The sequence below is a fragment of the Mus caroli genome, chromosome 17 (genome assembly GCF_900094665.2).
Source record: "Mus caroli chromosome 17, CAROLI_EIJ_v1.1, whole genome shotgun sequence".
Taxonomy (NCBI): domain Eukaryota; kingdom Metazoa; phylum Chordata; class Mammalia; order Rodentia; family Muridae; genus Mus; species Mus caroli.
The window spans coordinates 45,149,708-45,162,838 of NC_034586.1; the positions used below are offsets into that span (position 1 = coordinate 45,149,708).

Below are 13,131 nucleotides of genomic sequence, written 5' to 3' on the forward strand. Positions count from 1 at the left end.
TTCTGGACAGCAAACACTTGGGAGACACACTAACCTGCCAAGTGGCGTCTTAAAAGCCAAGACTGCTTTTCAGTTCGAAGAACTATGTCTTGCTGCTGCTTTCACAGGGAAGCCCAAAGCAAAGGAGTGTGATTGCTAAATGAGACTTTGAAGGGGGCTGCTCAGGCAGTATGAGGACTTGGCGCAAGTGCGCCACTTCACCCGTGATCTTGCTTAAACATGGCAGTGGGTTCAGCTTTCCTGTGCCGTGTTCTCCTTCTTACTCGGCAGAGTCTGTTTCTCAGTCACTGATGGATTTTCCTGCGGCTGTAGGATGTTGCCATCCCTGCTTTAGATGAGTTAGGTGAATTAATCTATAAAGCCATGTTTATTCTTGGAATTCTCAGGTTGTAGAGGAGTCATATCACTTCTTTGTTGACTGCTGTATTGGGAGATGGAGCTAATGAGAATTCGAATCCTTTCTTTTGTGTTCAGATTACAAAGAAACGGGCTTCACACAAGCCAACGTATGAGAACCTACAGAAGAGTTTGGAGGCCATGAAGTCCCATTGTTTGAAGAATGGCGTCACTGACCTCTCCATGCCCAGGCAAGGGAATCCCGAATCGATTGGTGAAGTTTAATCTCTAACTTCCAGGCCAAGCCTAGAGTATAGGTGGAGACACATCCATGCTTGTCAGAGCTCCTTACTAAGTGGCATATCTGTAGTCTAGCTTAACTGAATGAATCAGTTAAGTAATGGAAGGCACACACCTGCCTCAGCTCCTCTGTGGGGAGTGCTTATGGTTGAATTCTTGCCATTGTGTCTGAAGCGTTAGCCTCTACTCCTAAAGCATGGAATCTCAGACTGTAGACTGGGCAGCTGCACTGCTGCTCGGGCTACTGCTGAGCTCCTAAAATTGGATTTGGTGTTAGGAAAGTTGTCAGTGACCTCTGCCTTTTGTGCTGCATGCCTGCTTGTGGTTCCCGTGGGTTGCAGTCAGGATGTCCTTGATGTCCCTTTGAGGACTTAAATGACATTGGTCTTAGGTGACCCTTTGCTTCCTCTTGAGGACATGGTCCATACCCCTTCTCTTTTTATTGCCCTAGTAGTTTTTAGTCAGTACTGACCAAAGCCCAAGTGACTTTCACTGTGACCACAACATCTCTTCTTTTTATTTTTTTAATGTGCATTAGTGTTTTGCTTGCATGTATGTCTGGGTGAGGGTGTTGAACTGGAGTGAACAGGCATTGTGAGCTGTCATGTGGATGCTGCAAATTAGAACCTCTGGTCCTCTGGAAGAGTAGCCAGAGGCCTCTCTCCAGGCCGTCATCCTTTCTTCAATATACTAGTGGCTTATGTATCAGAAACTTTTTTTTTTTTTTTTTTTTAAAGTCACTGTTCAGGAACTTGATTGTCCTGTTGTCGTGTGAAATTGGCAGTTTTAAGCTTTCCCTTTGTCCCGAGGGCTGTGTCATATTACAAGGAAAGTGTCAGTTGGTAGAGTTGACCATCTGGTTGCAAAGGCCTCATTCTTGCCACACAGCCAGCAGCATCTCCGGGCATTCCGTTTTGACTCCCTTCCGAAGGTCCTCCCTCCTTTGCATGCTCCCTAACTCTCTATTATTTTAAATATGTTTTAAACATATGGACATTTTCCTGCCCACTCAAGTCAGTTTTCATTGAAAGAGTAACTAGGCTAGTGACCTCGTATCAAAGAGTGAAATAATTAGAAAGTACTTAAAAATAATTGGAAAGCAAAGAGATACGATGGTCGCCCAAGAACTGTCCTGAGTGACTTCACAACAAGAATCGACCTGGAGATTTTTCATCATGGCTTCCTGTGGGTGTAAGCCTAGGTAACTGCTTTGGTTAGAGCCCAAAGGGAGCGGGGAGGGGGAGCAGGGTCCTATGCACTTTCATCATAGCCAGTGGAGGGTTGTGTGTTCACGCTTCATCCTAACCAAAAGACCAAGAAAAGAGCGTGGTTTCTTTTGTTCTCAGGATTGGATGTGGTCTGGATCGGCTGCAGTGGGAAAATGTATCTGCAATTCTCGAAGAGGTGTTTGAGTCAACAGACATCAAAATTACTGTGTACACACTCTGAACAGATGAAGATCTTGGATGAGCCCGTGGTCTTTTGTGTCATCTACGAAGCTGTAGGACTAAGCAGCTGTAGGACCTCAGAATGGGCAGAGGACAGTCTGTGAGAGGGAGTCTCTCCTAGGCCAGATGTGGGTTTCTGTACTCCAAGAGGATAGGGAGGGCACTGCACCCAAGCAGGAGGTGAGGTCTGTCACTAGGCAGGAAACCATGTAGGTAAGTGTTTAGGACCTGCTTGCTTAGCCACTACTGGATTTGTTTGGCTGGCCACTGGGTGGCAGAGTAGGTTCTAATTTTCTTTTGAAGAGAAATTGTGGGAAGGGTAAACTTTTGAGATTTTTTTTTTAACAATTTTATGTTTGTGCACTTTGTGTTAATCTCACCAAAAATCATCATAGGAAAGGATTATGGTTTTTAGTTATGACATCACAATGTGTCAAGAGTGGAACAATAAACGTTTCCCTTGTGTTCACTGAGGTTTGCACACGTGAACGTCTGTGTTCTGGATCTTGGGGACAGGCTAAACCTGAGATTCAATTTTGAAGAGCCAGGGTTCCCTCGGGAGAACAAGAAGGTAAGAGGAGGTATGGACAAGGACAGTCTGCCTGGTTACAAGGTGCGGTTAGAGTGCTTGTGGGGCTCTTTGCTGTCTGCTGTGGAGTTGATGTGATTAATCAGGACTTAATCAGGAGGCCAGCAAAGGAACACTGAAGACTCAGAGGCAAGAGTGGGTTCCAGGTCCTAGAAGATTGTGACATGCGACTAACTGGACTCTCACGAGCACGACAGTAATTATTGGTCCCTCTTCTGAAACTAAGGACAAGCATCATGTCTATGGTGGGAAGATAAAGCCCGCTGATTTAGTCAGTGCTCTGTTATTAGAGATACTGGGGCAAGTAGGAATCCTCCCGACCCCACAGTGGTTGTACTGCAAGTTAACACAGCCAGACGTACCACAGTCTGGACTCTAGTGTGAAGGCTGATTGGTCAGGAATGGGTGATTCTTCCAGTGTAAAAATAACAACTAAATTAGAAGCGGTTGTGGAGATACCAGGAGAGCCCTGATGATGTGATTCCCTGGTACGTGAGCTATTGCATATTGCAGCCTGCTGGCAGGGAGATCAAAGGGGAGCAGACAAGTTCTACATGGTACTGTGGGAGGAGTCCAAAGCTGTCATTAGAACCTGTGTCTCTAAAGCTGTAGGAAGAAAATGTCCAAATACATGAAGCAGATGATGAGAGCGGGTGATGGGCAGATGATAGTATTTCACTCTGGGAAATCTTTACGTTCCTTCTCTCCCATGGATTGAATCTGTAGCCTTCCGTGTTAGACTGTTCCTCCACCAGCCTACACTTCAGCCCCCATGGAAACATCTGAATGCTTGCTCAAATCAGTAGCTCTCTAGGCGGCTTTGCTTTTAAGGGGATTATAGTTAATAGTTAATTTTTGTCAGGGAGCCTGGTTGGCTGTCAGTGACATTCTGGACCTTGGTGGGAATGGTATTAAGTGCCTTTGGGTCAAATTCCAGCGACTTATCTATCACACATGAAGCCTGAGGAAAGGGGAGTTGGCTTGATAACAGACACCACTTCCTCAGAAACCCAGTTAGATTCTGGCTGATACCCCAGCACTCAGACATGCAGTGCGGTTTCACTTCTGCAGAGGACTCAGACCCTTGAGAAGTGACCCCTGCTGCCTCCTGTCATCATTTCCAAGAGTCTCACGGTGTGTCGGAACATTTAGCTGTTACTTTTGACCCCCTCTTTAGGGAAAAGAAAGTTGCTTATTGCTTGGCTGTTGAGATGTGGATATCTCGTCAAATTCCACGAGCCTTGTGTTCCCCCACCATCTTATCTTCACGGGACAGGAAAAGCTCTCCTTTACAAACACTCCGAGGAACACATTCTTTTCTTTCTTTCACTGTTCGGTAGTGCTGGGGATGGATGAGAGAAAGCCTTGCATATTCAACCCAGAATGCTCTGCTGCCTCACAACCTTCTCCCTTATGTGAATCCGTCTCCTGGTTGCCACTGGGTATAGTAGGCTGGCTGGCCCACAGACCTCCAGGGGTTCTCCAGCCTTCATGTTGTGCTAAGAGGACAGACTGATGCTTCTACATCCTGCTGCACGAGAGTTCTGGGGATCTGAAGCCTGGTTCTCATGCTTGCAGCAAGAGTTTTACACACTGAGCCATTGCCAGCTCCCCAGCCCTCTGGAGGGTGGGGGTGGGGGGGGTGATATTTTCAGGTCAGGACCATGGTGAGAAGTCAGCCTGAGAGAGTGAGTTCTTCACTGTCAAGACTTGGTTCTTAGCTGGCAGTATCCCTGCACCTAGGTACCCACTCACTGTCCATGGGAACTTCCCAACATCCCACTTTCTTAAGAGAACAGGCCACAAAAACCACTTATTTCCTTTATTGATGTTGCTATTTTGTCTTTTTTAAAAAGTCAGCCCAATTCAGAACACTTTTCTAGCTGTATTTCAAAGGTCTGTACCTTGACTGAGGATCTTTGTCTCAGGCAGCACCCCTGGAGAGGCAATAAGACCCTCCACCCCCAGGTACCTGCTGCCCACATCACAGTTGCTTTTCTTGTCTTCATTTTCCTTCTTCTGATAGCCCTATTACAAAAGGCATGGTTGAATGAATGACGTCCCGAGGTATGTTTTGAGTTCTCTTGAGAGAGGGTCTTGTCCAGTGCAACTGGTTTGTGTCAGATGTCCAACTCCAAGTAGAATTAGAAAGCCTGGATGGCATCCGGGTCATTGCTCTGAGTGGCAGCAGGTAGAACCTACAAGGGAACCAACATGTTACTGAGAGCCTTGCTAACCCCGTCTGAAGTAACTAAAGCCTCTCTGTGCCTTCCCTAAACGACCCTCCCGTGGTTCCTGGCTGAGGTGCTGTTGGGACTGTCTCCTGCATTGCTTTGGTGTGGTTTACCACAGCCCCAGAGATCCGTTTGGATTCTGTTCTCTTAAACACACAGTACAGCAAATACTCTGCAGTGTAGCTTTGTGTGGCCCAGAACTACACAGAGCAGGCTAGCCTTGAACTCAGATCTGTCTATCTCTGCTTCCCCCGGGCTAGTCTGCTAGTCTTTCTTAAAGCAAAGATAAAAAGAGATAGACAAATTGTATTTTAAAAGTGCTTGCTATTTAGTGAACTTTAAGAAGGGCTGGCTATTCTTTAGGGGCATTTGGACTCTGTCATGATTTTTGGCTTACATTGGATCTTCCCTCGGGAACTTTAGAAGACCCACAGATATGCCAAAGGAAGTGTGCTGATGGGTTCAAGAATTCTGGTTGTATCTGTATACCCAAGAAGGAGTTAAATTCTTCTTTAAAATCACACTTATTTATGTGTATAGGGGGTAGTGTGCGGGTTTGGAGGTTGAAGTATAACTTTGGGGGTCAGTCCTCTCTTTCCACTATGTGGGTTCCATAGATGAAACTCAGGTCTTTAGGATCGGTGGTAAGCACCTGTGCTAGGTGGTCCCCTGGCCCAAAGTGTTCTATTTTACAATAAGCTGACTTAGACATGTCTTCCCCTCATATTGCATCACTTACTGAGCATCAGTTAAAACTCCCAGTGGTCCCAAATTTAAAACTTTATTCGTCATTGAAATTCACAATTTTAATGAAAAAAAAACAAAACAAAACCCTGAAGACTTGCTAATTTGGTAGCTGGCAGAAGTGGCCTGTAAAAGTCTTCAAAGGGGCTGGAGAGAGAACACAGTCAGTTAAAGAGCGAAGCCTGACACCTGAGTTCCATTCGCAGAACTCGCACGGTGGACACAGAGACTCAGCTCTGATAAGTTGTCCTCTGACCTCTATGTGTGTGCTTTGGCGTGTGCCCCTCCAACACACAAGTAAAAAAATAAATATAATCTCATTAAAAGTGTGGACTTTTTGTAGGGGAGGTTTGTGTTTGTTTGTTTGAGATAGGGTATGTAGCCCAGGCTGGCCTATGAACTCTTGCGTTCTCTTCAGCTCACCTCTTGGCGCTGGGAGCTTGTAGTCTGTTATTATCAGAGCTAGAAATTGAATCCAGTATGTATACCTTCTAGACCAGCATTTCACAACCCCAGCACACATCTTTGAGTTTTGTAAACATTCTACCACTGAACTACACCCACAGGTTAGCCTGAGACTTGGTATAACCCAAGATAGCCTCTGACTGGCAATCCTCCTGCCTCTCTGCCTCTGGAGGGCTGGGATTATAGGCACCCAGCACCAAATCCCTCTCCCCCATGAAGACTGCAAAAGAAAACACCTCAGGGGGAAATTAAGTCAGCAGCCACCATTCTGGTGAGTCTTATGCTGGCTAGGGGTGCTTACGCTAACAAAAGTCTTTGAGGAATTTTAAAAGCAAGTTCTGTATTTTCAGGGATTATCCTTAAATCTCTCCTTACTGCTGTCACGACCCAGTGTCCTGTGTTACTTTATGGCGTGAACCTACCTACATCAAGTCTCTCCTCTGTCCTTTTGCTAAGACTAGGCTGTGTGTGTGTCTGCTTGGCTAGCAAGATGCTCAGCCTGAGGACATCTGGGCACCCCGTGTGTATGCCTAATAGCAAACACCTGCCAACATGCAGGTCCGGAACATCAGATTTCCAGAACGTGTCTGCGAAGCTGCATCTTCTCTTAAGGGTATTGGAAGTGAGAAACATCAGACATAAATTGGATGATCTTCATGGATGCATGCTGCGTCCATGTTTTATGAATACAGGAGTCGTTCCAAAATTAAACTCAGGAGTGCAGTGAGGAGCCTTCGCCATCACTGGGAGATTTTGATCAGTTATTGTGGCCTTGGAAAAGGGTTCAGTCACAGCAGTTCTATGGGAGCAAACTAGATCAGACCAAATTCAAAAGATAGTGAGGGATCTTTTACCCTCTTTCCCGAGGATAATTGGCCTGTTTCTGTGAGAGTCTAATTTACCCACAGCAAGAGGCCAAATTGGCCTTAATTGTGTCCTAATTATTTGCCTAAACAGCTCATCTTTATTTCCAGTTCTCCCATCACCTCTTGACATCTGTAGACTACTTCTAAGCTGCTGTTTTTAGTTACCAACACCTTAACCCTTTAGACACTGATATAAAGTAGCTCACTACTCTCACCTGATGGAGTTTGACTCCACGAGTTAGTTCTCATGGCGATTCCCAATAAGAAGGCCCTAGCCCTATGCATCCACATTAACAATCACTGAGTCACTCAAAGAAAGACTCTCTGAAAGCAAGAGAGCAGATCTGGTTCAAATTGAAAGTAGAATAGAAGGCTGGAGGATGGATCAGTGCTTAAGAGCACTGGTATATCTCTTCCCAACGACCCAGGTTTGATTCTCAGCACCAGATGTCTTACAAGTGCCTGTAACTCCAGTTCTAGGGGGAATCTAATGCCCTCCACTGGCCTCTTGGGTACAAGGCATGCATGTGGTACACAAAAATACATGCAAGCAAAACACCCACAATATAATTTTCAAAATAAAAAATGGAAAAAAAAGATGAAAAGAAAAATTCCCCTCAAGAATGAAAACCCTGTATTACAGAAGAACAGAGGTGGTGGCTTTGGAACTGGGATCTAGAAAGCATCCAACAATAAAGGGCTTGGAGTCTCTGGCGTTCGGGCAGGCCTAAGCCACCGTGTGGGTGTTAAGAATCAACCCGGGTCCTCTGCGAGAATAACCAGTGTTCTTAACCCTTTCAGCATCTGTCTAGCCCTTTAGATTTGTGTACATCTGTGTGTGGATATGAGCAAGTGCATTCTAGTGTCCGGAATCCAGAAGTGTTAGGTCCCCTGGAGCTAGAGTCAACAGGCAGTTGTGAGCCCGCTCAGTGTGGGTGCTCAGAACCAAACTTTAGAGCAGCCAGTGCTTTTAATAGTTGAACCATCTCCAACTCCAAGACTTGGATTTAGGTAGAGGGATTCAGAGGAAAGGGGAAGTGAAGCAGTGTTCTAGAATGTCTCTACAACCAAGTCATACAAAGGCAGCCCGTGAGAACTGCGTTTCTTCCTACCTGACCTCAAAGTCTTGCTACTCAAGTGAACAGTGAATACGGAGACAGTGCCAGGGCATTGGGAAAACTCACTGGAAGGCTGAGCTCTGTTGCCTACTTCAGGATGTCTGCCAACTTCTCCTCATAGTATAGGAAGTTTTCCTGAATGTCCTCCCAGGGCTCAAAGGCCTTGGATTCACCCTCTTCTTGCTCCACAAAATTCTTCCAGATGTACTCGAAGTCCTGGGGTTTCATGATGCGAAGTTTGCAGCCGGCCTCCTTCAGCTTTTTCAGAGCGGCCTGGACCTCTGGCTCCTCCCACATGAAGAGCCGGCTCACCAGGATGAGCAGACGCAGGTTCTTGGTCTTGCTGAGGGTTTTGAGAATCCGGTCAGCGCAGGCTGCACAGGGGCTGGAGGACACATACCAGGTGACATTGTACTTGAGGGCCGGGTCGAAAGCTGGCAGGATGGTGTTAAAGAAAGCCTCCTCAGCGTGGGCACCTGCGTGTTCATCCTCCAGGTAGCCCTGCGTCGCCTGCGCTTGGCCGCCTTTACTCTGTGCTTCGACCACATAGCAGAGAAAGGTCTTATTCCGCCCGGAACTGTATTCCACGTTCCGGAACTGAAACTTGAAGAAGTTGACTGGTAGCCGCACCCTGTAGGTCAAGGGGACATGGCAGGGAAGAAGGGAATGGTGAGTCTTTTGTTCCTAGGACCTAGAGCCGGCAGATCTCCAAGACCCAGTCATTCTTGCTGAAAATGAGCCGTGTCTATGCTATCCCAGAGGTTATGAGGGCTTGCTACTCTTCTACAGGACTTGAGTTTGGTTCCCTGTACCCATATTCAGCAACTCACAACTACCTGTAATTCTAGTTCCAAGAGCTGACACACTCTTCTGGCTTCCCAGAAGAGTCACCTGTACACATTCAGTGACATCAGTATAAAAATATCCACTCCTTGAAAACAATATGGTCTTTTTTTTTTCTGGTGTCCTGAAACGAACTATATAGACAAGGTTGGCCTCGAACTCACAGAGGTCCATCTGCATTTACCTCTGAGTGCTGGGAGTAAAGGCATGAGCCACCAAACTTGTAGCAGATGTAAATCTCTTGCATGGAGCTCACTGGGAGGGACAGAGATAATCTGGATTTGCGTTTGTATTCTGATTACCCCACTAGGAAGTGGCCCCAATGTGCCCACCTTTGACCTAGTTTCCCTCCCTCTCTAATTTCTTTCTCTCAACAGGGTGCAGTTAGCCCAAGTGGCTGGGACTCCAGCTCATCTTGCTGTTTGTGGTAATGAGGCAGTAGGCTGTGAAATTTCTCGTGATGGAGCAAGACAAAGATTTTACAGAACGCCCCACACTGTCCTTTCTCATTGAAGCATACATAGACTGTGTTTTGGTCATGGAATGGCCTACATCATGTAATCACGTGTTCTCCTATTGGCTGCTTCTCAATGAAAAGGGGTTTCTCATGATCAGGGGCTAAGAACTATCTGTAAGACGAGTCTACCCAAGGGTACACACAGGTTAATTAAGCTTGAGTCATTTCAGTCTTGAAAGACTTGGCCCTTGGCCTCCACGTGACTGTCATCTAGCGGCTAGAACCTAGTTAGACTGCCAAGATGTAAATAAATGGTCAAGAACGCTAGAACATTGCAGGAGTGGGCAGAGAGAACCTCTGCAGTGTGAGGGTTAGTCTGTCAACCTGACCAGATTTAGAATCATCCGGAGACACAGGTCTGGGCATGTCTGTGAGGGTGTTTCCAGGGGTGTTTACCTGAGAAGGGAAGAACTATCCTGAATTTTAGGGGCCCTGGCATGGGCTCGCGTCTCAGGCTGATAGAAAGGGGATACAAAGAGAAAGTGAGCCAACCAGCATCCCCTGCTTCCAGCTTCCTTGCTATGGATGCCATGTGACCGGTCACCTCACTTATGCCTTCCAGGCTCTGACAGGTTAGATCGCCTCAGTCTGTGAGCCCAGAGAAACTGTTCTTCCATTGTATTTGGTTACAGCCATGAGGGCAAGCTTCGGAAAATGTATGGAAGCTCTTGCAGGTTGCGTCTTGGTTCATGAGGTCGTACAAAATGGTTTCACGTTCCTGAAGAAAAGTGCACTGCAGGTAACCTCCAGGGAAGATCACAGTGGTGACACCGGCATAGGCTGAGGTGGATCTAAAGAGCCCACTAGATGTCTTAGGACAGTGGACTCGGTAAGAGGAAGATTTAAGAGGGGAGTTATATCAGGCAATAAATAGGGAAGGAGTAGCATTTTAAAGAACAGCATGCCATTAATAAAAGGAGAGAAGGCATCAGAGTTGATGGTTATATTTATTCTTGGGGAGGAGGCACCTGTGCCACGTCATGTGTGAGGAAATCAGAGGACAGCTTGTGGGAGAATTTGGGACTGGGGTAATGAGGCCAGACAGCCAGCGCCTTTACCTGGAGCTGAGGCAGCTTTGTGGCTCTCAAAGATTGTTCTTGCTTTCCTCACTTGGGAGTGTTTTCCTAAAGTTCAGACCTGTATGCATTGGGGGGGGGGGGTGGTGGCGGCAATGAAAATGAGATTTTTTTTCAAAATCAGGGGTGGAAAGGTGCTAAACTAATTATTAATTAATAAATCCTGATGACGGTGTTGCTGCCCGACTCAGTGGTTTATGTTCTCAAATGAAACACACACACACACACACACACACGCACACACACGCACACACGCACACACACGCACACACACACACCCTTGTATTTTAATATGCCTTATGCAGCACAATAGCTGGGCAGCTGCCTAGCCTCTACACTGCTAGAATCTACCTCCCGTCAATAATTCTGAGTTACCACCTTGGACTCTCCGGACCCATTTATCCAGCCCTCTGAGCCCCACTTTCTTGACCCAGCAAGCTCTCTTTGCTTCTCCACCCCTACTAGCTGTTGGCATCTTTATTTACCAATCAGAACCAACTGAGGGCAGGTTCCCAGAAGGTACGTGCAGACCCTCTTGTGCAAACAGTTTCAGGGGAACGTAACTAGCATTTGTAACACACGCAGCTACAGAAAGGAGAAATGCCTGCCAGAGGGGTTACTTACCTTGCTATAACTAGTCTCTAGGCTGCGGTGTGGCTCCCTGAGAGTGTTTGCCCAGCATGCAAGATCCCCAGTGCTACAGAATCAACGGGAAATCTCTGCACCTGCTGCTGAACATGGCCTGGGACACCACTAACTCACTTGGTGCTTGTTTTGGCTGCTTCTCTCCCTGGGAAGGATGCCAGGGTTGTAGGGGAGCCCCTAGACCTTGGCTGCTTAAGGAGAAGCAGAAGGAGATTGTTAGACCCCAGGAAGCGTCACCCCCCTCCCAGAATTTATCCTCTCCTTGCTGAATGTTCTCCACTCATGTCCCCACGTCCCCTGCTGTCCAGGTAAAGTTTCCAACATGAAGATGGCTCTGTCTGAGGACCCAGCCCCAGGACTCTTTCAGGGCTATAGTTAGCTCTTAAGCCCCTCCATCCCTGGCTGAAAGAGTTTATTGTTTACTTCACACTGCATCAGGAGCAATCACCCGATGTCACAGTTCCTCCTCTGAACTGGAAGAATACTCCCAGTTGCATAGCTCCACTCACCCACCAGGCCACCCTCCAGCTCTGTCTGTTCCCCTTACTTCCTGAAACATTTCTCTTCCCAGGGACACAGAGCTGAATATATATATATATATATATATATATATATATATATATAAAATCAAAACTTTTTCTTTTGGTATTTAAAGACTTTTGCAATATTCTTCCCTTCCCTTCCCCACGGCCACCCAGAGCTACCCCTGTGCAGGACCCTGAGGGAGGGAGGAGTTGGGAGTTTTATGTCTACCTTGTGGGCCTGGGACTTTTACAGCAGGTGCCGCCTCCCCGTGTGGTACTTCGGGGGTTTTTCCTGGCGCTCTTCCCCTCCCCCAGATGTCCAAAGCACTGTTCCAACTTTGTTCACTGTAACCTCACTAAAAGCAAGAATTTGGCTCAGCCAACAGGAGCAAGCTAGCTCAGTGGATGAGAACTGAGCCCCTCCTTCATAAACTCTGACATTTGCCCCCGTCCTCCTCTTCCCCAAGCATGAAGAGAGAACCCAGAAACCCTAAACCCATGGGAGGGGAAGAAAGGTCACCTCACTATAAATATCCACATCTGAACCAGTCCTGCCAGCAGCCCAGGGCCGGCCTGCCCCTCACAGGGCCTCTGCGCTAGCTCCTTCCAGGAGGACCTGTGGCCTCCACTTTCCTTTGGCTTGGCGAAAGCCTGAGATTGCTTAGCTCCTTTGGTTCCTCACTAAGGCTTTTTGGTCAGAAGGAGAATAAAGGTCACATGAGGTTCATTGGGTCTCCCGTGGACTACCTCAATCAGGAAAGGGCAGGTCACATGGGTACCTCAGGCAACTGGGGAAACACGGGATGTGCCAGGACTACTTAGCCCCTTAGGGGAAGAAAGGAAGCAGAGGCGTCTGCCTAATTTCTCCACTCTCAACCCGTTTCCTAAGAACACAGTGTCCCTAGGCATCACTCTCCACCTCAGTAGATTTCCCCACTAAAGAAGCAGTGGGCATTTGTGTCTCTGTGTAATTGTGTACATGTGCGCATGTGTGTTGGGGGCGGGGGTGGGGGAGGGTAGAGTGACACTCGGCTGGAAGTCTTGTTTCTCTGTATTTAGTCACTCGTTCAGAGTAGACCTGGGGTGTGGTGCCAGTTCTTGCTTTTAGGCACCGCTTGCAATGGGGCATTGAATGGAACAAACCAGAATCCTAATATCTAGCCAAACAAACAAACAAACAAACAAACAAAAAAGTCAGCCGAATAAGGGGGACCTAATATGGGCATATGTGGTATGCATTTTTTTCCCCTAAGGTGTAAACGTTAAAACATTTGTGTTAGCTGGGCGTGGTGGTGCACGCCTTTAATCCCAGCACTTGGGAGGCAGAGGCAGATGGATTTCTGAGTTTGAGGACAGCCTGGTCTACAGAGTGAGTTCCAGGATAGCCAGGGCTATACAGAGAAACCCTGTCTCGAAAAACCAAAAA

General features: G+C 47.1%; 2 protein-coding genes across 7 annotated transcripts in view; one reads left to right on the top strand and one right to left on the bottom strand.

Annotated features, from left to right (window-relative positions):
• Oard1 (O-acyl-ADP-ribose deacylase 1) overlaps nucleotides 1-2,557 on the top strand; it is a 7,340-nt gene extending 4,783 nt beyond the window's left edge. For all 6 annotated transcript variants that reach the window (XM_021186506.2, XM_021186505.2, XM_021186508.2 and 3 more), the window contains exons 5-6: nucleotides 475-587; nucleotides 1,983-2,557. In XM_021186506.2, coding sequence (XP_021042165.1) covers nucleotides 475-587; nucleotides 1,983-2,085 — 216 coding nt within the window. In that variant the 3' untranslated portion in view covers nucleotides 2,086-2,557. The remainder of the gene's footprint in view (nucleotides 1-474; nucleotides 588-1,982) is intronic.
• Nucleotides 2,558-4,480: 1,923 nt separating this feature from the next.
• The window catches only part of Apobec2 (apolipoprotein B mRNA editing enzyme catalytic subunit 2), a 13,576-nt gene continuing 4,925 nt past the window's right edge, over nucleotides 4,481-13,131 (bottom strand). The window contains exons 2-3 of the mRNA XM_021149965.2: nucleotides 8,167-8,731; nucleotides 4,481-4,871 (exon numbers count right to left, since the gene is read on the bottom strand). Of these exons, the coding sequence (XP_021005624.1) occupies nucleotides 8,188-8,731 (544 nt within the window). The 3' untranslated portion in view covers nucleotides 4,481-4,871; nucleotides 8,167-8,187. The remainder of the gene's footprint in view (nucleotides 4,872-8,166; nucleotides 8,732-13,131) is intronic.